The sequence below is a fragment of the Microtus pennsylvanicus genome, chromosome 9, assembly GCF_037038515.1.
Source record: "Microtus pennsylvanicus isolate mMicPen1 chromosome 9, mMicPen1.hap1, whole genome shotgun sequence".
Classification (NCBI taxonomy): domain Eukaryota; kingdom Metazoa; phylum Chordata; class Mammalia; order Rodentia; family Cricetidae; genus Microtus; species Microtus pennsylvanicus.
Genome location: NC_134587.1, coordinates 47536406 through 47557757, shown reverse-complemented (window position 1 = coordinate 47557757; position 21352 = coordinate 47536406). Strand labels below are relative to the sequence as shown.

The following is a 21352-nucleotide window of genomic DNA, read 5'->3' as shown; positions in this document are numbered from 1 at the left end:
AAAAAACCTCTTAAGTGGCTAGGCATGATGGTTCAGGTTTGGAATAGAGACAGGAGAGTCACTGTAAGTTCAAGGCCAGCCTGACCCTGTCTCACAATAATAATATAAAGGGCTAGGGCTGGAAAAACAGTTCAGCAGTTAAGAGTATTCATTGTTTGACCTTCCAGAGGACCCAGGTTCAATTCCCAGTACCCACATGGTGGTTCACAATCATCTGTATCATCTATAACTCCAGTTCTAGAGATCTAATACCCTTTTCTAGCCTCTGAGAGCACAGGGATGCATAGTGCACAAACATACCTGCAGACAAAGCATCCATATCTATATTCCTAAAACAAAATCTGGGTTTTTTAGATTTTTGTTTTTGTTTATTTGATTGATTGATTGATTGATTGATTGATTGATTGATTTTGAGACAGGGCTTCTCTGTAACCACCCTGATTATCCTGGAACTCATTCTGTAGACCAAGTTGGCCTCGAACTCACAGAGATTTGCATGGCTCTGTCTCCTGAGTGCTAGGATTAAAGGCATGCACCACCAACTGGCAAAATGAATCTTGAAAAAAAAACAGCAATAATAATAAATGATAAAATGGCAGGTAGAAGCCCACTTTGATAGCTCAAAGAAGAGTTCAGCATAGGGCTGGCTTGGGATGAATGATAAGATTGTGGGAACAGCCAGGCAGTGGTGGCACACGCCTTTAATCCCAGCACTCAGGAGGCAGAGGCAGGCAGATCTCTGTGAGTTCCAGGCCAGCCTGGTCCACAGAGTGAGTTCCAGGAAGGACAGGGCTACACAGAGAAACCCTGTCTTGAAAACCAAAGAGGACAGAGAAAGAATGGGGAGCAGTGCCTATGATACAGGGACTCTGGGCAGTTGCTCTGAGCAGGCAGCATGGCCAGAGACGCAGGGAAGAGGGACAGACTTGACCAAGTGTTAGGGAGGCTGCTGGAGGTTAAGTGGGCAGAGCAGGGCCAGGTGCTTTCCAAGGCCCTGGCATTTGTGGAATCCCAAACTCTGAGAAGTGAAACCTTTCTTCTCCTTCCTCCTCTCATCCCGTGGTAGATACACTGAACCCAGAAGGACAGGAGGCAGCAAGCAACCATGCCGTGTTACATCCTGTCCGCAGAGCCCTTCACAGTGCTTCTCTCTTGCAGGATCCCGTCGGGAATTTTGGAAAGTCCTCCTGCTTCTGAAGCCAATGCTGAGGGCCGTAACCACTCTGCAAGCGCTGACCAGGACCCTGCAGTGGACAAAGAGGGCAGCTCAGGCTCAGGCAGCAGCCCCTTCCAGCTCATGGCCTCCTCAGAGGAAGACATTATTGATTTGAAGTAGAGTCTGTGTCTCCATGGCAACCCTTAGTGTTCTTACGCAGGTTTATACTGTTTAAACAGCTCCAACAACCTGTCTCAACAAAATGCGCCTCCAGCCAGGCAGCAATCTATTGGACCAAACCTCCTGCACCCTCAGCCAGTTCGGGCCACTCTCCAGTGTCCAGTGCCATCTTTCTTGACTCCCGTTTCTTTCCATTCAAGAACCGTCAGTCCCCTTGTAATAAAGGTGGTAGATTTCATTGAAGTTTTAGATCAAAACTTTGAATAAATCAAAAATGTTCATTCTTATTCACTGCAACCCTTCTCTTATATTTTATAGATTTAGATGGAAATTATTTTTTGTAAGTTTTGACTTATGTCACATACTATGCTTCTTTTATGAAGAAAAGATGCTGCTTTTTAATTCTACTATAAATAAGTTTTCTTTCTGCACTTGGCCCTGTTGCTGCCTGTGTTCACTGGGGTGGGACCCCTGCACTCCTGCCTGGAGACCTGGGACAGATAGAGACGCTTCCTCCTCCTTTGATCTCAAATAGTAGTAAGGCAAAGGCACCGCAAAGTCTTAGGATACATTCATCTCGCGACTGTGATCCAGAGTTTTCAGATTCCCTCCCTTGAGTGGGTCCACCTTTTTTGTTTTGTTTTGCAGTGTTGGGTATGGACCCCAGGGCCTTACACACACTTGGCAAACAAGTTCAGCTGCTGAGCCATGTCTCCACCCCCTGCCTTGCTCTTTCATCCTTCAGAACATGGAGATAAAGAGGTGGAGAGCTGGGGAAATGGCTTCATGGTTTGATTCCCAGCACCCACATGGTGTCTCACAGCCATTTCTAACTACAGTTCCAGAGGGTCCGAAGCCCTCTTCTGATCTCCAAGGGCAGGAGGCACACACATGGTGCACAAACATGCATGTAAAAACACTTATAAAACAAATAAATCTAATTTTTAAGATGCCCACTCCAGCTCCCTCATGAAGAGTGAGCAGGAAGTAATACGGACAGAGCAAGACACGAATGAAATACTGAAATTGCAGTCCTGTGTCACAGGTCACAGGGCCCATGGGAAGAAACCCCATCGTCTGCCTGAGAGGAAGCAGCTCCAAGGAGTTCTGACGTCATGGTGTCAGAAGTTAGAACCCTGGTACCTTCCTCCTTTGCAGGCCTTAAGGAGTCACTTCCCCTCCCTCTTCTGCACAACAATTCCGTGTGATACACGGAACCAAAGGTGCCTACGGGAATCCTCTTTAGCTGTAGAGGCAAACTTGGTGCTACATCTCAACCCCACCAACAGTTCTGTTAGGCTTATTCTGGGTTTTCTCGGGGGTTCCCACGTGGAGGCTGGAGGTCAGCTTTGGCTGTTCCTCAGGAGCCACGCACTGGGTTTCTTGAGACAGGGTCTCATTAGGATCTGTGGGGCTCACTAGTTAAGCTAAGCTGGGTGACTAACTTGTCTGTACCTCAGTGCTGAAGTTAGACAGGCACCACCACTCCCAGCTTTCCCTCAGAGAGGACTCTTGGCCCAGTGAGGGCCTAGGCGCCTCCCACTGGTTCTCTCCGGAATTACACGTATAAGCCACTGATGCAGCCTGCCCGCAAAGCTGTGGGTAGCAACTGAGCAGAGAGCAGTGGTAGCACACAATCACAGGGAGACTTGGGGAGGGAGAAAGATAGATTCAAGGCTTGGGATTATCTGTGGGGCAACCAGGGAACAGGAAACCACTAAGCTCCACCCCATACCACCTCTGGATAGGGTCCTCAGCATCTCGGGGGCCCTAGGCTTTGCAGCACTCCTGATGCAGGTGAGCTGCCCCCAGAAGCATCAGGTCAGTCTAAGGAGAAGTGACAGGTGGCCTAAGATGGTCTGCTGGAGACTTTTCGCCCCGAGGCTCTTTGTCAAGGCTGGGGAAGAGTGGCTGACTGTGCTTCAGGGAACTGTTCTGTTGTAAGGGTGGGAAGTCTCACCCAGCCCATGTGCTCCACCTGTGACCCACTACTACCCTCATTAGTAGATATTAGCTTGAGAGACAACTCCATAAATAAATAAATAAATAAATAAATAGTAAAACCATAGATCTGGAGGGTATGGCTCAACACTTAGGAACTCAGATCCAGGTTCCAAGCACACCTGTACATGGTGGCTCACAACAATCAGAAACTCCAGTTTCAGAGGATCCGATGCCGCCTTCTAACCACCGCAAACACCAGGCACGCGTGGGGCACGCATATATACATGTAAGCAAAACACACAAATAAGGATGTTTAACATAGGCCGGGAAGTGGTGGCACACCTTTAATCCCAGCACTTGGGAGGCAGAGGCAGGTGGCTCTCTTTGTGAGTTAGAGGCCAGCCTGGTCTACAGAGGGAGTTCCAGGACAGCCAAGACTGTTAAACAGAGAAATTCCGTCTCGAAGGACCAAAAAAAAGAAAAAGAAAAGAAAAGAAAAGAAAAAAAGTCTAAAATTAAAGAATAAAAACAAATGAAACCATCAAACCATGGGCCTGCTGGTAAAGATGCTTGCCCCCAAGCCTAACGACATCAGTTCGATCCCAACGACCTAATCCACGTGGTGGAAGAAAACCAAGTTGACTTCTGACCTGCAGAGGCGCGCTGTCACCTCCGCCCGTGATAGGTGTTAAGGAATAAACTTCTAAAACACCCAAACAATCTTCTCTGTCTTCATTGGCTAGCTCAGTCCTACAGCTGGCTACGCCTCCAGACTCATCCCACAATCCAATTGGACAATCTTGCCAACAAGCTCCCCCCAACCCGTACCTGGGCCGCGGGGACATAATTCGGGTCCAGTCAGCTTTGCAACCGGCTCTGTGCTTCTATTGGTCAGCTCTGGCTGGGGGCGGGTCCTGGCGCCAGTGGCCCCGCCTGCCGCCGAGGCCGCGCTCGCCCAAGCTGCGACAGTTCGGGGGTGATCTGCTGCCGCCGGAATGTCGCCCGAGGACCCCGAGGAGACGCTGCCGCTCTTGCGGCCGCCGGACGCCAGGTGCGGACCCCGGGGGTCTGCGGCCTCTCCCTCACGCCCCGCGGCGCCGCTCACGCCCCTTGTACCCGCAGCGTTCCCCGCGGCCGCCGGGTCTTCCTCGCCGCCTTCGCCGCCGCCCTGGGCCCGCTCAGCTTCGGCTACGCGCTCGGCTACAGCTCCCCCGCTATCCCCAGCCTGCAGCGCACTGCGCCCCCCGCCTTGCGCCTCGGAGACGATGCGGCCTCCTGGTTCGGGGTGAGCCCAGGGTCCCCCACTCTCTGCCGCACCCCAGGGTCCTCCTCATTCTCTTTCTTCTGAGGCTGCGGGGCGTGGGGTGGAGGGATCGTGGACCATGGCCCCTGGTGGCCTCCTCCTCAGCCCGTCCGGGTCCCCAGGCCATCGTGACCCTGGGCGCTGCAGCAGGAGGCGTACTGGGCGGCTGGCTCGTGGACCGAGCGGGGCGCAAGCTGAGCCTCCTGCTCTGCACCGTGCCCTTCGTGACCGGCTTTGCCGTCATCACCGCCGCCCGGAACGTGTGGATGCTGCTCGGAGGCCGCCTCCTTACTGGCCTGGCTTGCGGAGTCGCCTCCCTCGTGGCACCGGTGAGTGGTTTGGGCTTTCTAGATGAACTTTGCCAGGCAGGGGCAGCGAGTCAGCAGTGGAGCTGTTCCTCACCGTCAGCATTGCCCTTAGTTGCGCCTCTTTTACTGCACAAATGATGAAATCCCTGTATGCTTAGCAGTTATGACTGACTATACCCCGTTTTCATGTTAGCAGTTCTGTTCTTTTTGTCTCTGGGACAGACTTCTCGCTCCCTTCACTGCTTGCAGCCAGCCCCTGACCCACACGCCGGGATCCTTTACCAGGGCACAGGCTCCTCTGTGAGCCTGTACGCTCCCCCGTGTACTAAGGCTTATTCCTGAGGTGGTAGTGAGCCCTTTGCACAAGAAGTTGCTGGTCCAGGCATGGCCCCTAGGAGGTCTTGGACCCTGGTAACTGAGATCACCAGCACCCTGCAGCCACAGGCTTGCATGCCACCTGTCCCTTCCTCGCCTCTGTGGCCACATGCTGAATCTCTGCCCCTGTGGGAGGTGTGAGGGAGCGAAAGGAGAGGGAAGCTGTAGATCTGTAGACAGGTTTTTTTTTTCTCTTTTTTAAACTAGGTTAGTCATGGGCATAAGGTATGGAATAATCTAGAAGTATGGATGATGCCTAGTGACCCCTGAGCGTTAAAGGAGTGCTGGCAGCCCCTGGTAGAATTAGGCCGGACTTTCAGTCGTTTCTTCTAACTCACATCTGTGTGTATTAAGTGTGTACTGAGCTGGGCCTGGCGGCACATGTCTGCAGTCCCAGGGCTAAATACATAAAGATCAGGAGTTCATGGTTATCCTCAGCTCACTGGAGGTTAGCCTGGGCTACATGAAACTCAATCTCAGAAAATAAAATAAGGAAGTTCTGTGCACTCCTCTCTCCCCTTGCTCACACACAGCAGCCACCATTACCCACGATCCTTTAAAACTCTGCAGAAGATGGGGTGTCGCTCTGAAGCAGTACAGTTAGACCCTTCTGTTGGAAGAGCCCAAGTGAAGTCTCTCCTTAACTCCCAGGTCTATATCTCGGAAATTGCCTACCCAGCCGTCCGAGGCCTGCTCGGCTCCTGTGTGCAGTTGATGGTGGTCACCGGCATCCTCTTGGCCTATGTAGCAGGTAGATTTGCATGCTGTCTTTTGATCCCCGTTCATGGATACGTGGCCGCTTTGGAAACCGAGGTTTATGGAGGGTAGGAGTTTGCCCTGTGCTACCAGCCAAGATGCCAGGTTCTCAGTCCCACTCCTGGGAGCTTGGTGTGTGAGGGTCTGGTAACTGAGTCCGGGAGGACTAGAGCAGGTGGCTTCTTCATAGTCACAGAAGCCACCGCACTGGAGGGGTGGGATTTGGGAAATGCCTTAGCTCCCTCCCTGGGAGAACTGGAGTTTCAGCCTGTTAGCACTGGGTTTGCAGTCAGCAGAATGTCCTGTGAAGGAGGCTGTTCCCAGAGTCCCTGAGGGGCGGAGCTGGTAGCCTTCAAAGCTGACACACCTACCACCCACCTGCTGTGTGACTTTGGCCAAGTCCCACTGCCCCTGAGAGCCTCAGTTCCCCATCCCTAAATGTCAGGGCAGGGAGAGTAAGAGCAGTGCCTGGTAGCTGATGGCCCATCCCCAGGGAGAGCCATTGGGGGGGTGGCTGACAGGTGTGGTGTCCCTAGCCTGGGGTGTACATACGGGATCTTCACAGTGGACCCCGCATAGTCTCAGTCTTCTGTTTTTAACTCCCTTACTGTCCTGGCTCTTCGGTGTCTTCTCTGCAGCCTGACTGCCTCAGGAGTCCCACAGTGACCAGAGCCTCTACTGGGCACTAGGGTCTGGAGACAGTCAGTGTCTTCATTGATCTGGTCCTGTCCTTTTCACCCCTGGTATGAGTTGGATGTGACACCAAAAAGTTACAATAATGCCCCAGTCACGAGATGTTCTGGAACGGTTGTGGGACCTTATTGCTGTCACAGACTCACCCTTGCAGGCCGTCCTCTGACCTCCACACGCATGCTGTACCATGCATCATGCATGTACTTTTTTTGTTTGTTTGGTTGGTTTTTTGGTTTTCAAGACAGGGTTTCTCTGTGTAGCCCTGGCTGTCCTGGAACTCTCTGTAGATCAGGCTGGCCTCAAATTTATGGATGTGCCTACTTCCGCCTCCTGAGTATGGGGATTAAAGTCCTGCACCACCATGCTCAGCTTAGTACATTGCTATGACAAAACACCATGGTCAAGGCAGCTTACAAAAGTAAACTTGTAATTTGAGGTGTTTGGGTCCAGAGTATCCATGGCCATCATGGTGGGGAGCGTAGCAGTAGGCAGGTAGCCATGGCACGGAAGCAGTGGCAGAGAGCGAGCTGAGAGTGGCAAGGGCTTATTAAACCTCAAAGCTGTGCCCAGTGACACACCTCCTCCAACCAGGCCACACCTCCCATTCCTTCCCAGATGGTTCCACCAACTGGGGCCCAGCGTTCAAATATATGAGCATATAGGGCCCATTTTCATTCAGTCTAACACACATAAAAGAGTTGAATAATATAATAAAATTATGACAAAAGTGTAGCATAGGGATTGGGAAATAGTTCAGTTAGTAGAAGAGCTTTCTGCTCAAGTGTGAGGACCTGAGTTCAAATCTCCAGAACCCACATAAGACGCTAAGTACGGTCATGAGGTCTTATAACTCCTGGTGTGGTGGTAGGGAGAGACAAGAGGATGCTGGGGCCTGCTGACCACCAGCCCAGCCCCAGGTTTAATGGAAGACTCCTGACTAGGGAGTAAGGTGAACAGCAATGCATATCCAATGCCCCCCTCTGGCTTCCACACTCATGCATGAGTGCATGCACACACACTCACACAGATAAACTAAGAATTTAAAAGTATAGTGTAGTAAATACATCAAAGCAATAGCGGTCATTCCTAACCATTGTCAAGTATTTTACAGTCTCCATGCCTTGACGTGACTGGTTTACACCAGCATTGCCATGGCAGTGCTGTGATATATATGTTACCATGGCTACAAGACAGGGCTTGGCAACTGGCATCTTTCAGCTGTTACTGTTTTACTTCTTATGTGCAGTCCATCTGTATTTCCCTTAACAGATGTCACCTAATGTTTCCTGGTGGAACATTCCTAGTAGCAACAGTCTCTTTAGCCCAGAAGCTGGGCAGAGGCAGTGATGGGCCCACCATTGGAGCGAGTCTCAGGGCTGGCAAGGGGCTAGCTCTGACGTCTGCTTTTGCAGGCTGGGTCCTAGAGTGGCGCTGGCTGGCCGTGCTGGGCTGTGTGCCCCCCACTCTCATGCTGCTGCTCATGTGCTTTATGCCCGAGACCCCACGCTTCCTCCTGACTCAACACCAGCACCAGGAGGCCATGGCTGCCCTTCGGTTCCTGTGGGGCTCTGAGGAAGGCTGGGAAGAGCCCCCCGTTGGGGCTGAGCACCAGGTGAGAGGCTGAGAGCAGAGCAGAGAGCCTAGCCTGTTCCCAAGGCCACACACTGAGTGGCAGCACCCCTCCACCCTCGCTGAGGACCTTGCTGCCTTGCCTGAGCAGCTGGGGACCCAGCTTGAGCCCCACTTTAACTCCTGCTGTCCCAACAAGTGAAAGGCCAGGCTGGCAAAGGGAAGCTAGTGAGGGCTTCATCGCTTAGCAGAAACCACAGGCAGGGAGTCTTCAGAGCCAATGGCACGCAGACACTTTGCTGTTGTGTGACCTGACCTGACTTTGAGTCTCAGTTCCTTTATCTGTACATTGATGGTCCTCGCCTCATGGTGATGCTGAGGTCTCTGCAGATGGCTGCAGGAAGAGCTCTGCCTCTGCCAGGTGGAGGTGAGCCCTGAACACACACAAGTGCTTGGACCCGGGCACAGGATTCTTTCCCCGAGTGCTAGAGTGTGAGCCTTCCACCTCCCCTCCCACTGAGAGGGCTGCAGGGGCCTGTCTCTACACTCAAGGCCACGGGTGTGGTGGAGGCCAGCAAGCTGAGGCTCAATTCCCTCCACTTAGGCTTCTGGACTGAGAGAAGGGTTCTTGGGTCAGGGGAGAGGACACTGATGACCCGTCTCCGTGGCAGGGCTTCCAACTGGCTATGCTGAGGCGCCCGGGTGTCTACAAGCCCCTCATCATAGGCATTTCACTCATGGCCTTCCAGCAGCTGTCGGGGGTCAATGCCATCATGTTCTATGCCAAAACCATCTTTGAGGAGGCCAAGTTCAAGGTAAGAGACCTCTGCCCAGCCTGCCTCATGCCACGTGTGTGAATTAGCCTCCCGGAGCCTGGGGCTTTTTGACCCAGCTACAGCCAGAGAGGGAGGGAGGGGACTTGTCTCTCTCTAGCAAACCAGCTTCTCCCCTCTCCCAGGACAGCAGCCTGGCCTCGGTCACTGTAGGCATCATCCAAGTCCTCTTCACTGCTGTGGCGGCCCTCATCATGGACAGAGCAGGGCGGAGACTACTTCTGGCCTTGTCAGGTGAGGCCTGAGCGGGAGAGCTCAGTCTCCCCAGCTCACGTGGGGAGTCAGGGCCAGGGAGGTGGCAAAGGGACCATCTGTCCCAAGCCTCCTTTTCCCACTCTGAACTGAGGAAGGGCTGCAGTGGGGTCAGGTCCTGGGCAGTAGCTTTGGCCCACACATTCATGGTGCCCACTGGCATCTATGAAGGCCACTGTGGTTATAGGGATTGAACACTGAGGTTGCTGTTCCTGCTTCTGCGGGTGAGAGAACGCTCAAGAACATCCCGGTATTTACTGAGGTCTGAGGTCCAAAGCACAGGAGTGCTATCCAGTTGGGCTACCATGGCCAAGCTGAGACTGCTAAACCTGGCCTTCCTCTCTCAGGGTGGCCCTGCTGCCCTCTGAGCCATGTCCCCCGTGTCCGGCCTAGCCTGAGCCCTTCCTGCAGGTGTGGTCATGGTTTTCAGCATGAGTGCCTTTGGCACCTACTTCAAGCTGACCCAGAGTGGCCCCAGCAACTCCTCCCTTGTGAGCCTCCTGGTGCCCATCTCTACGGAGCCTGTTGACGTCCACGTGGGGCTGGCCTGGCTGGCCGTAGGCAGCATGTGCCTCTTCATTGCTGGTAAGAAGGGACTCAAGGGATGTGGGTGGGGTTGTTGTCCCTATAGCCCACCATGCCAAGTTCTGTAACTCTCAGCTTCAGATCTCCTTTAACTTGACTTTGCCCCTCTGCCCCAAGAAGCGTGACGTCTGTGCATGTGGCTCTGACCATGTGCTGGGCACGGAGCTAAATTCTTTCACATAATCTCCATGACAACTTGCAAGCAGGTCCCATCCTTGTCCTGAAGTCTAAAACAGGAAGGGACTGGCCCAAGGCCTGCGAGCAGGGTTGGGGGCTGGTAGAACCCCTAAGGCCCACAGGCTAGGAAGCATGGTGTGGGAGCCCAGCATGTGTGCCTTAACACTGCCTTGCTCCCACAGGCTTTGCAGTGGGCTGGGGACCCATCCCCTGGCTCCTCATGTCCGAGATCTTCCCTCTGCATGTCAAGGGTGTGGCTACTGGTGTCTGTGTCCTCACCAACTGGTTCATGGCCTTTCTGGTGACAAAAGCGTTCAGCAGCGTTATGGTGAGTGCAGACGCGTGCCTTCCCTCGGGCTGTCAGCAAAGGCATTGTCAGAGGTTCCCTGTCCATGACCCTGAGTGTAAGCTGAGGTCCCCTAATGGCTTAGACACAGCCATCTCAGGAGTGACATGGAGCCAGAGGCTAAACCAAAATAGGAACCTGGTCCGTGATCCCCTAAGTCTTCCGTCTGTGTTGGGGTAAGGATACTATGGCCAGCCTTCCCCATTAATGAATGTCAGGTATACAGGCCAGAAACCCATGATTCATATCTATAAGAAAAATAGACAGGCCTGAGCTCTGAGACACACACATGCACAGAGAGGGTGGGGGCTGCTACCCTGTGTGGCCTTGTGTCCTGCTTAACCTTTTAGCATGGTCCTGAGCTAGAAGTGTGGGCCCCTAGCAGTACCTTCCTAGACTGAAGGGCATGCCAGTTCCACTCAGCCTTTATTTCCCTCTGCTTCCTCCGATGCTGTTAGGGCTGCTGCCTGCCAGCTTCCTCGCCACGGGAGAGGGCTTCTGGTCCAGATAAGCAGGCTATCTGTTCAGTCGCTGGTGCCCTCCATGTCTCCTGGCATGTGCCATGCCCAGGCCTGTTTAAGGCAGCAGGGATAGCAACAACTGAACAGGGTCCCTTTCATGACAAGTGCCAGGAAGGTAGTGTGGGTGGCGTGGACACCCCAGCTAGCCAAAAACGTGCTCAGGCAGACAGGGCTGCCCAGAAAACCCAGAGGAAGGCAGGCAGAGGCTGCCACGGAATATAGGAGGGAGCAGAGAGCAGAGGACCTGGGGGAGGTAGATATGGGCTCAGGATATGACAGACCCAGCATTGACCCGAGGAGCAGCCTGTCGAAGCTGAAGAAGGCTCACCTGGTGACCTCTCCTGCAAGGACCTGAGTAGTGGGACTTTGCTCTGCCACCTACAAGGTCACAGACTCACCCTCACCCTCTCTCGAGAGCAACAAGTCCCCTTCCTCACCACACAGAGAAGTCACTGTAGCTGGGACACTGGAGAGGGGCAGGCGGCTATAGGCCTGGGATGCCCAGAAGCAGGAGCTTAACTATTCCTTGACATTTCTGCTCTCAGGGCAGTCACTACATTACCATGAGCCTCAGTTTCCCACAGATATCACCTTGGATGGCAGTGAGCTACCATGCACACAGCTGGGTCTGCAGAGCCATGATAAGCCTGGCAGGGCAGGCTGCGGTCAGGGTGCTCCTGAATTGTGTGGGGCCTATTGACCTCTCCACCTCCACGTGTGCCTTTCCTCTCTGCAGGAGATCCTCAAGCCCTACGGTGCCTTCTGGCTCACCGCTGCCTTCTGTATCCTCAGTGTTCTTTTCACGTTGACCTTTGTCCCCGAGACAAAGGGCAGGACTCTGGAACAAATCACAGCCTACTTCGAGGGACGGTGACAGCCCCTTTCTGTGCAGGCAGCCCTGAGCTGGCTTAGCTCTGGGTTGCAGGAGTACAGTGGCGTGTAGCTGAGCCACGCCTCAGTTTGAGCCTGGAGCACTCCAAGTCCTCAGGCATCAGAGCCCCTCTTTGTCCATCCTGAGGTTCTCTAGATTCTGGATCTAGTCTCTGCAGCCTGCTGCACACAATAGGCCCTGTGAGGAGCCTGCAGTCACCTTTGCTCTCCTCCTCAGACAGAAGCCTCTGAGGCGGCTCCTGTTTGCTGGCTGGGGATCTTTTGTCTCCTGGGTCCTAAGCCCCCACCTATGCCTCACACCTGACTGTGGGAGCAGAAAGAAATTTGGCTACATAAAAGTTGGGCTCAGAAACAAGACTGCAACCTCTTCTGAGTGAGCCCAGATGGAGAAGAGAATGTTGCAGTCAACAGAGCCCTTGGCCCTGCCCAGAGGTGCTGTGGATTCACCTGGGGTCAGCTTACCCGTCACTCACAGGTTCTTTCCAGCGCTTTCCAGGGCTCAGTGTCCTGGGTCATTAGCCACCAAATCTTGTTTCAGAAAATTAAAAGCCTCTTTCTGTTTGACTTTATGGAGCCAGAAGTCTTTTGTAGGAACTTGTATTACAGATCAGTACTTACTGGAGTCAATGGAGGACAGGTGGAGTTAGTGTGATTTCTGCAGCTGCCGGTCTTCTGCTAGGCAAGTTCCTCTCACAGAAAAGCTGCCCTCTCCAGCGGTAACCCAGGTAGGACTGTGGCTCTCTGACACGCACTCTTTCACTGCCAGTCATTCAAAACAGCAGGCTTGCTGGGCGGTGGTGGCGCACACCTTTAATCCCAGCACTCGGGAAGCAGAGGCAGGCAGGTCTCTGTAAATTCGAGGCCAGCCTTAAACTACACTGGTCTACAAAGTGAGTTCCAGGACAGCCAGAGCTGTTACACAGAGAAACCCTGTCTTGAAAAACAAACAACCAACCCAGCAAACTAGGCTTCCCTTAGTTAAGACAGTGCTCAACAAGGAACTTAGGACTGCAAGGGGTGCACCCACACACTGAGACAATGGGGATGTTCTATTGGGAACTCACCAAGGCCAGCTGGCCCGGGTCTGAAAAAGCCTGGGATAAAACCGGACTCGCTGAACATAGCGGACAAAGAGGACTACTGAGAACTCAAGAACAATGGCAATGGGTTTTGATCCTACTGCACGTACTGGCTTTGTGGGAGCCTAGGCAGTTTGGTTGCTCACCTTACTAGACCTGGATGGAGGTGGGTGGTCCTTGGACTTCCCACAGGGCAGGGAACCCTGATTGCTCTTTGGGCTGATGAGGGAGGGGGACTTGATTGGGGGAGGGGAAGGGAAATGGGAGGCGGTGGCAGGAAAGAGACAGAAATCTTTAATAAATAAATAAAAAGACAGTGCTCAGGCTGGACTTTTCCTTAAGAAACACTGTAGTCAAGCCAGGTGGTGGCACACACCTTTAATCCCAGCACTCAGGAGGCAGAGGCCAAGCAGATCTCTTGTGAGTTAGAGTCCAGCCTGGTCTACAAGAGCTAGGGCAGTCTCCAAAGCAACACAGAGAAACCCTGTGTCGAAACAAAAAAAAACCCATTGTAGTCTTCACCGTCCTACTAACTAGCCCTCCTTTGCACTGTTGACTGTTAGTGGAATCTTTTGGGGTTTTTTTTGTTTTGGGTTTTTTGTCTCACTGTAGCTGTGGCTGCCCTGGATACAGACCATAGTAGATAAAGAGGTCTGACTGCTGAGATTAAAGGTGTGTCCAGCACACCTGGCTTTTTGTTGTTGTTGTTGTTTTAAGATAGTGACTCACGATGTAACACAGGCTAGCCTACAACCTATTAGTATCCCAGACTGGCCTGGGACCCACTGCAGTCCTCCTGCCTCAGCTTACTAAATGCCATTCTGTTCTTTCCGACCAACTTGAGAAGCTGTGATCTTAAGTTTCCAATCAGTGAACTGTTGGGACAAATGTTCCTTGCTCCTTGGAGCACATTTAACTTGCCGAAATCTTCACAGAACAACCGCCCTTTGGTACCGCAGGGTTTTTGTCTCAGGCCCCCAGGTGTGATGGCAATAGGCTGTCCCCAAATCCTGAAAAGCTTTGTTTTACCGCCACCCTCAAGTGATCGTTCTGCCCAGATACTGCTTTTTTTTTTCTGTCACTGGAGATTGAGCTCAGAGCCTGGCTCACGTCACGCTAGCCAGCCAAACACTCACACCTGCTGCACCTCCCAGCTGTCGGGTGCCGTCTTTACTTTCTTTTTTATTTTTGTGTGGGGGTGTAATGTATGAATGTGTATGTGTGTGTGTGTCTGTCTGTCCATCCTGTCGGTACCTACAAAGGCCAGAAGCATTTGATCTTCTAGAGATGGGGTTATAGGCTGTTGTGAGCTGCCTGACGTGGGGGCTGGGAAGACAACTCTGGTCCCCCGGTATAGGTTAAGTCATCATTTCTCCAACCCATTCCCCAGAATTATTTGAGACAGGGCCTCACAGAACCTGAAGTTCATGGACCAGGGATCCATGTGTCTGGCCCTCCCACCAGGCACATGGTGCCATGTCCAGCTTTGAAGACTGAGTTTTATTTATTCTGTGGAGCTGTGTGAGCCACAGCACACAAGTGAAGATCAGAACAACTCACAGGAGCTGGTTCTCTGCTTGCACCACGCGGGTCCTGATCCTGGACAGAGCCGTCTTGCCAGCCCTCACGCCTGGCTTTCTGTGGACGTGCTGGGATCTCAGTGTGGTCCTCACGCTCACACAGCGGCCACTTAACTGACCAAACACCCTTCCAGCCTGTGGGGTTATTTTTTGTGAGTTTTGTTGTTGTTTTAGATTTATTTACGGCGAGGCAGTTGTGTCAGAGTTCACATCTGGAGGACAGAGGCCAGCTTTTAAAGGTCCCAGGTTTCTCAGCAGGGGCCTTCCCCACTCAGCCATCCTTGCCAGGTGTCTGGTAAGGTCTGCGGGCTGATGGGAAGTCTTGCCAGCTGATGCTGCGGGTGGAATCCTGCTGCAGATTTCACAAGCCTGGTCATCGAAAGCTGGGCAAGAAAGATTATAATTGTAAATCTAGTGATGTCGGTGAGGGTTTTGTTTTTTATTTTGGGGACAGTCTCATTCTGTAGTCCATCTCTTACCTCTTGATTCTCCTGCCCCAGCCCTTGGCTTCCCTGTCCCCTCATGCTCTGTCAGGACACCATTCTCCTACTGTCAAGACTGTCCAGCAGACTCGTTCCTGTGCTGTTCCTGCTCTGCCCGGATGATCAGGTGGACGCCATTCCCACTCTGTCCCAGCTGTCAGGTGGATGCCCGTTCCTGCTCTGCCCTGAAGGTCAGGTGGACGTCATTCCCACTCTGTCCCAGCTGTCAGGTGGACGCCGTTCCCGCTCCATCTCAGTCTAGTGGACACACTTCTTCCTGGTTGATGATTTTTCTCTCTTTTCCACTTAAGATTCTTTTGCAGGGAGGCCATGGAGACAAGTTCTAGCTCTGTAACGCCTAGGTTGGCTTCAAACTTAATCCCAGAGGGTGAATTCCAGGCATGCAAACCATGCCCACTTCCCCGCTGGCACTCACCTTTTTGTCTTTGCTGTTTTGCTGTCTTCTACAAATATTTTTGCTTTGCTAGTCATGCTTTAAAACAATTCTAATACTTTTCAATCTATTGATTATGAGACCACACTGTCTCCTAGTGGATGACATACTCTTCTGTCAGTGACATAAGCCGAGGGAACTGTTGGGTGGCGTGGCCCAGAATGCATGTGGGGTGTACAGAGGGACAGGTGTACAGAGACGGGTGTGCGGAGAAGATGGGTGGACAGACAGACCGGATGTACAGAGTACAGAGAAATGGGTATACAGAGAGACAGGATGTACAGAGAGAAGGACGTACAGAGTCGTTGCAAGGGGCAGAGGAGGCCTAACAACTGCAGAGTCAGCAAGCTGGTGGCCCGGGAGTGCTGACAGTGCGACTCCAGCCCCAAGGCAAGCACGCACAGACTCAGGAAATGCCACTGCTGCTAATCAGTGACCGTGTCCAGCTGTAGCTGTGGGTGTTGGGGACCTAGACTCAGGTCTCAGGCCTGCAGAGTAAGCACTTTACTGACAGAGCCAGCTCCCCAGCCCTTTTTTCTTGTTCTCTATACCTTCATAGCACCGTCCTACGCTGTTTAAGGGGATGAATGTCTTTTCTAAGGATATACATTGTCACCATTTAAAATCAGATGGAGCCAGGCAGTGGTGGTACACGCCATTAATCTCAGCACTGGGGAGGCAGAGGCAGGTGGATCTCTGAGTACAAGGCCAGCCTGGTCTACAGAGCGAGTTCCAGAACAGCCAGGGATAAACAGAGAAACCCTGTCTTGAAATAAAAAAAGAAAGAGAGAAAGAAAAAAAATCAGATTAAGGCATAATTTACATAGGCAGAATCCAGCAATTTTAAGTATAAAATCTAATGATTCATAGCAAACTGTAGTTAGGGGCCACCACCACACTCAAGGACAGGACACTTCCATATCCCTGTCCAGTGTCACCTCCCTGCATCTGTAACCCTGGAAACCAGTGCCCTGTGCTCTGTTAGGCTTTCTAGGGAATTTTGTAGAGGTAATCATAGTGAGGCCTGTGTACCCGGCTTCTTTAATGTAGCACAGCGCCTGGGCGCATAACCAGTTCAGTTCCCGTATTTCCAAGATCGTCACTAGACACTTGGTTACTTCCAGTTTGGAGCTATAACTGGGGGCATGGAGACATACCTTGTGTGGAGTGGTTTTGCTGGGCATATACTAAGTGTATTTTACAAGCAGCTTCGACTTCCAAAGTTTCCCATCCCATCAGCAGTGGCTCCATGTCTACAATGCTTATTTCCTGCTATAAAGCAAGCTATAGGTTCTAACTTTCTGGAAGCCATCTTCTGTTTTCTGATCTCTCCTCCGATGAGTTGACCTGGTTATCCTGGCTCATCTCACAGCTGATTTATCTCACATATCTGTCACGTTTTGTCCACGCTTACGCTTAGGAGTGAAGAACCATAGGCTGCATTATAGTACCTGGCCTAAGTGTCCCGAGCAACACACACACCTCCCTAATGCACTACAGATCTGTTCCTATTTATACACAGCCAATGTCATTTCAGTGGGATCTGACATGAAGAAAGGGAGGTACATGTATATCGGCCCACCATCAGTACCTGTAATCACCACGCTGACACGGTGCCTGGCAAACAGAGATGCTCAGATATTTGCTGGATGTACAATTATTCCAGTGTATATCAGTACTTAAGTCAACCCTGTATTAAATAGAGAACTTAAATCAATTCCATATTCCACAGTTGGGTCGCTTCCAGTCTCTTTATTGAGAATTCAGGTGTCATATACAGATTCATTGAAAATGGGGAGGGGGAGACTAACAATAGACGGGAATAAAGGGGGATAAAGGACAACGGTAGAGATGGATGGAGAAGCAAGGGAACACTGATAAAGGAAGTAGAGGCGAGGGGCGCCGAGGGTGAGGGTGGACGTGAAGGGGGTAACAGTAAGAGAACAGATGTCTGAGTAAACCTTCACAGTATGAAACCTTACAGGTGTGCTTGTTGGTCAGTAAGGTGCACACTGTCAGGGCAACCCATTCATCTTGATAAGCTGCAGTGGGCTGTGTCTGAGAAAGGTCTTCCCTCCACGACCAAGTCAGTTCTCAGGGAGTCAGGCCATGGAGCAGGACCTCAGACAGGTACGGACATGACTATGACCCGGGGGCTGAAGCAACAAGTGGCCTGCCTACACCCATTCTTAGCCTCAGACTGTAGCCTGGCCATTGTCCAACCTCTATCAATGGACTAGTGAAAGACCAGAAGGCAAGAGTAGAGGTCAGGCACATACACCATCAGAGAGGTGATTTAACATGTAGGCAATGTCATCATAGCTCCAAACTACTCCCTGTAATCTGGGGAGGAGCCAGGCGGCACGGGGAAAGCTAATTCAATGTGCAAAATCCGAATTCTAGTACTGCTCACTGCCCATGTGGCCTGGACCATCACATCTTCTCTGGGCCAATTATTTACCTTTAAATGACATGGTGACATAGGAACAGAGGAGGGCACGGTGAGTGCTGGGTCCACAGCAGCCGTTGGAGGTGTGGCAGGCAGCTGCATGCAATGTCAGTGTGAAACTCAGGGATGTATCATAAACGGACACTTGAAAGGGAGTTTTCAAGGAAGGGCTTCATTCTGTAAACCAAGCTGCCTTAGATCTTTCCCCCCTGTGCTAGGATCCCAGATATACACTACCAAGCCTGGCCTGGGGTTTGAAGTGTCTCAAGCCTGTCTCCTGTTTTACTCTCCACCTTCTGACTACCACCACCCACTTCTAGATGCCAGTGCTTTGGGGGCCCATACATTCCCTAAGGCGTCCAGTCTCTGGAACCTTCTCCTCAGAGTATAAATTTTGAGAAATGAAGGGGCCAGTTCCATCAGACAGTCCTGCACCTGTCCCTACACTCCCGGGAGCCCATGTCAACACCATAAGAACAAGGCCATGGAGAGGAGCAGATAGCCATCCCCAGAGAAGAGCTGCAGCAGACGCAGCTTTATGCAGCCCGGGGTAGAAATCTGCACTTCCCACAAATGTCAACTACCCCTTAACACATCCATACTACCATCCCAGAATAACGTGGGCAAATCCTGGTTTCTGCAGAGCGCAGGAATGGCCTAGCACCCCTAAATAGCCATATGCAGAATGACGTCATCTGACACCTGAAGCACTCTGCTACCTCCCGGCGGTCGAAAGTGAGATCACAGGACTAAGACAGGAAACCTGGCCCTTACAGGAGTTAGCTGCTACTAGGCCTTGGAGCCATGAACGAGGTCAACACTAGCGGAGGTGTGATACTCTTTGGACTGCCTAGATCCCAAGCAGAAAAAACGGTGACGCCCTGGGCTCCCAAGCTCATCCTGCCGGCTGAGCATGGCAGGTCAGCAGAACGGTGTGATCCAAGCTGCTCTCCTCAAAATGGTAGTTCTTCCTTCCTAAGCCACCCGGACCACGCTCCACCAAACACTTGCTTGAGAAGAAATGGCATCGGTTCTCTGGAAAAGTCCACTGAAGCAACCTTTATCGTCGGTGCCCACTGACAGCTCAAGCACCCTTCCCGGCATCCGTGGCGGCCCGGTCGCTCCCTGTTCCGGGTTCCGCATCCGGATCCTGGAGCACCTGGAAGATGCGGAGTTCTCCGGATGGACTCCGGAAGCAAGCACGGGCATGCCGGAGCTTCTCTGTGAAACACACATGAGGCAAAAAACGGCCACAGTCCCGGCGGCCGGGAAGACTGCAGAGGAACAGACGCACCAAGACTTGTTGGAAGTGGGCTCCAGGGTGCGGACTGCGAGTGGCCGGAAGTGACGTCATTCCCGCGCGCCCGCCTGACTCGGGGTGAGGCCGTCCGTCCGGGGAGGTGCTCGCAGGCGGTGGCGTAAGGTGCGCCCTCTGTGCGGGACGGAGAGCTGTGCAGTGCGCAGTGACCCCAACCAGAACAAAGTTTGCACGAGCGGTCTGAGCAAAGAGTGGGATCTGGGGAGTTAAGTACGCCCGAGTGATCTCTGCGTCCTTAACTGCCTGTTGTCCGGTGCCGAGCCTTTATTCAGGGCGACTTGGCCTTCCGCCCGGGGGAGGCAGCTTGGGATGCTTGGAACACGGGACACTTCTCGAGGGCAGGTTCAGCCTCGTAGCAGCCAAAACGGAAGCGGACATCCTCAATGTGCTTAAGGGGTACAGCCTTCAGTCTTTAGTCGTAAGTCTGAGGTTAGTGCCACATCCCACTGTAGATATTTCTAGCCCGTGCATTTGGTTTTTGTTCTTTTTGAATTAACCTAGAGCCCCATCCTCTTAAAAATTTTGTCCGTGTGAATGAATGCAGCATGTGTGGGGGCACCCACACAGTAGGTGTCAAGTGCATAAGGACTGGAATCACAGGTGTTTTAGTCACTACAGGTGTTAGGAAACGAACTCAGGCCCTCTGCAAGACTTAGTTAACCCTGCATTTATGTGCATCATATGTATGTCCAAGTACATACATGTCCTCAGATGCCAAGAGGGCATCAGCAATATTGAAGTCATGCCAGCTGGGAATGGAATCCCCAGGTCCTCTGGCAGAACAGCCAGTGCTCTGCCAAGCCACCTGTACCCCCCTTTTAATTTCTCCACATTGCTCACAGTGGCCTCGTATGTAAGATACTCTTCAGCGTCCAAAATAGCCAAAATTATGGCCTGTGCCAGGAGGCAGCTTGTTCTGCCACATGCCCCACTCAGGTGATAGTCTCACAGACGTATGTTAGACAGTCACCCACTAGCAATGTACTTTTCATTTTCAGTTACTTCCTCCAGAGACTAAAACCCCCATAACTACACAGAAGGCATTGTACTACCAAGTGGCTTACCCATAGAATCCTAAAGACCAGCTGAGAAGTTGTGACTCAGCCAGGTCGAGTTCCAGGACAGAGGTAAAAAAAGTAGAAATACTGTCTTGAAAAAGCAACACCTTAGACCTTTTGAAGATCATCCATCCCCCTTCCACTGAACCTAGGTTATGACTAGGTTGGACACTGAGAGTTTATATTTTTAGCTTTTCAAAAGACAGAGCTTCTGTATTAACAGCTTCGGTTGTCCTTGAACTCTGTAGACCAAGCTGGCCTCAATCAAACTCAAGCAATCCACTTGTCTCCAGAGTGCTGGGATTAAAAGCCTGTGCCACAATCACCACCAGCCAAGGGGCATAACTTTAAATTGTTTTTGGCATTTGACTTGCCTCTATCTTTGCCAAAACTACTGGACTACAGTTGAGAGCTGCCATATGGGTATTAGGCATAGAACCCTGGTCCCTCATTAGTACATTTGTCTGAGATTAGAGGATGGCAAAAAACTGACCAAGCACCCAGCAACCACGCCACCCAAGCCTCCCCCTTCATGAACACGGGTGGCTCCACAGGCTTCTCTTCCAGCACCTCCCTGACATTCCCTGGGGCGGCTGGGTAGGTCTTTGGTTTGTGCCAGCATGTTATGTGTACAGTGAGCATGCTTGGCAGAGTTTGGGTTGGTTGTAAACCACTAGTGCTTGAAACCAAATGAAGGTCAACTGCAAAAATGCATGCGCCATCACCTGTGCAGCATTTTCTACAAAGTTGCACTGGGTTTTTATCTTCCTCAAACACATGATTTGTATTGATTGAAAAAAACTCATGGCCGGGCGTTGGTGGCGCACGCCTTTAATCCCAGCACTCGGGAGGCAGAGGCAGGCGGATTTCTGTGAGTTCGAGACCAGCCTGGTCTACAGAGCTAGTTCCAGGGTAAGCTCCAAAGCCACAGAGAAACCCTGTCTCTAAAAAGCAAAAAAAAAAAAAAAAAAAAAAAAAAAAAACCTCATGAAACGGGAAAACTAAAGTCACCCTTATGCCCACATAGCATATTTTCCCTTACA

The 21352-nt window shown here is 51.9% G+C and overlaps 2 protein-coding genes and 1 long non-coding RNA gene across 16 annotated transcripts in view; all 3 read left to right on the top strand.

Moving 5' to 3' along the window:
* The window catches only part of Garnl3 (GTPase activating Rap/RanGAP domain like 3), a 146405-nt gene extending 144782 nt beyond the window's left edge, over window positions 1-1623 (top strand). For all 7 annotated transcript variants that reach the window (XM_075985910.1, XM_075985911.1, XM_075985908.1 and 4 more), the window contains one exon: window positions 1159-1623. In XM_075985910.1, the coding sequence (XP_075842025.1) occupies window positions 1159-1336 (178 nt within the window). In that variant the 3' untranslated portion in view covers window positions 1337-1623. The remainder of the gene's footprint in view (window positions 1-1158) is intronic.
* A 2570-nt stretch (window positions 1624-4193) lies between these two features.
* Slc2a8 (solute carrier family 2 member 8) lies at window positions 4194-12453 on the top strand. 8 transcript variants are annotated; one of them, XM_075985902.1, is made up of 10 exons: window positions 4194-4331; window positions 4403-4565; window positions 4706-4912; window positions 5918-6017; window positions 8128-8327; window positions 8956-9099; window positions 9243-9351; window positions 9781-9954; window positions 10314-10459; window positions 11735-12453. In XM_075985902.1, the coding sequence occupies exons 1-10, from the start codon at window positions 4276-4278 to the stop codon at window positions 11870-11872; spliced, it is 1437 nt and encodes a 478-aa protein (XP_075842017.1). In that variant the 5' UTR covers window positions 4194-4275; the 3' UTR covers window positions 11873-12453. The 8 variants fall into 8 exon arrangements, 6 of the variants coding, with proteins under 6 accessions (XP_075842017.1, XP_075842018.1, XP_075842022.1 ...); XR_012911826.1 differs by lacking the exon at window positions 11735-12453 and having other exon boundaries at window positions 9717-9954; window positions 10314-10451; XM_075985905.1 differs by lacking the exon at window positions 4403-4565 and having other exon boundaries at window positions 4235-4331.
* Window positions 12454-14782: 2329 nt separating this feature from the next.
* LOC142857523 (uncharacterized) lies at window positions 14783-16004 on the top strand. The gene is made up of 3 exons (XR_012911825.1): window positions 14783-15191; window positions 15261-15722; window positions 15756-16004. It is a non-coding gene; the product is annotated as an uncharacterized LOC142857523 (long non-coding RNA).
* The last annotated feature ends 5348 nt before the right edge of the window (window positions 16005-21352 follow it).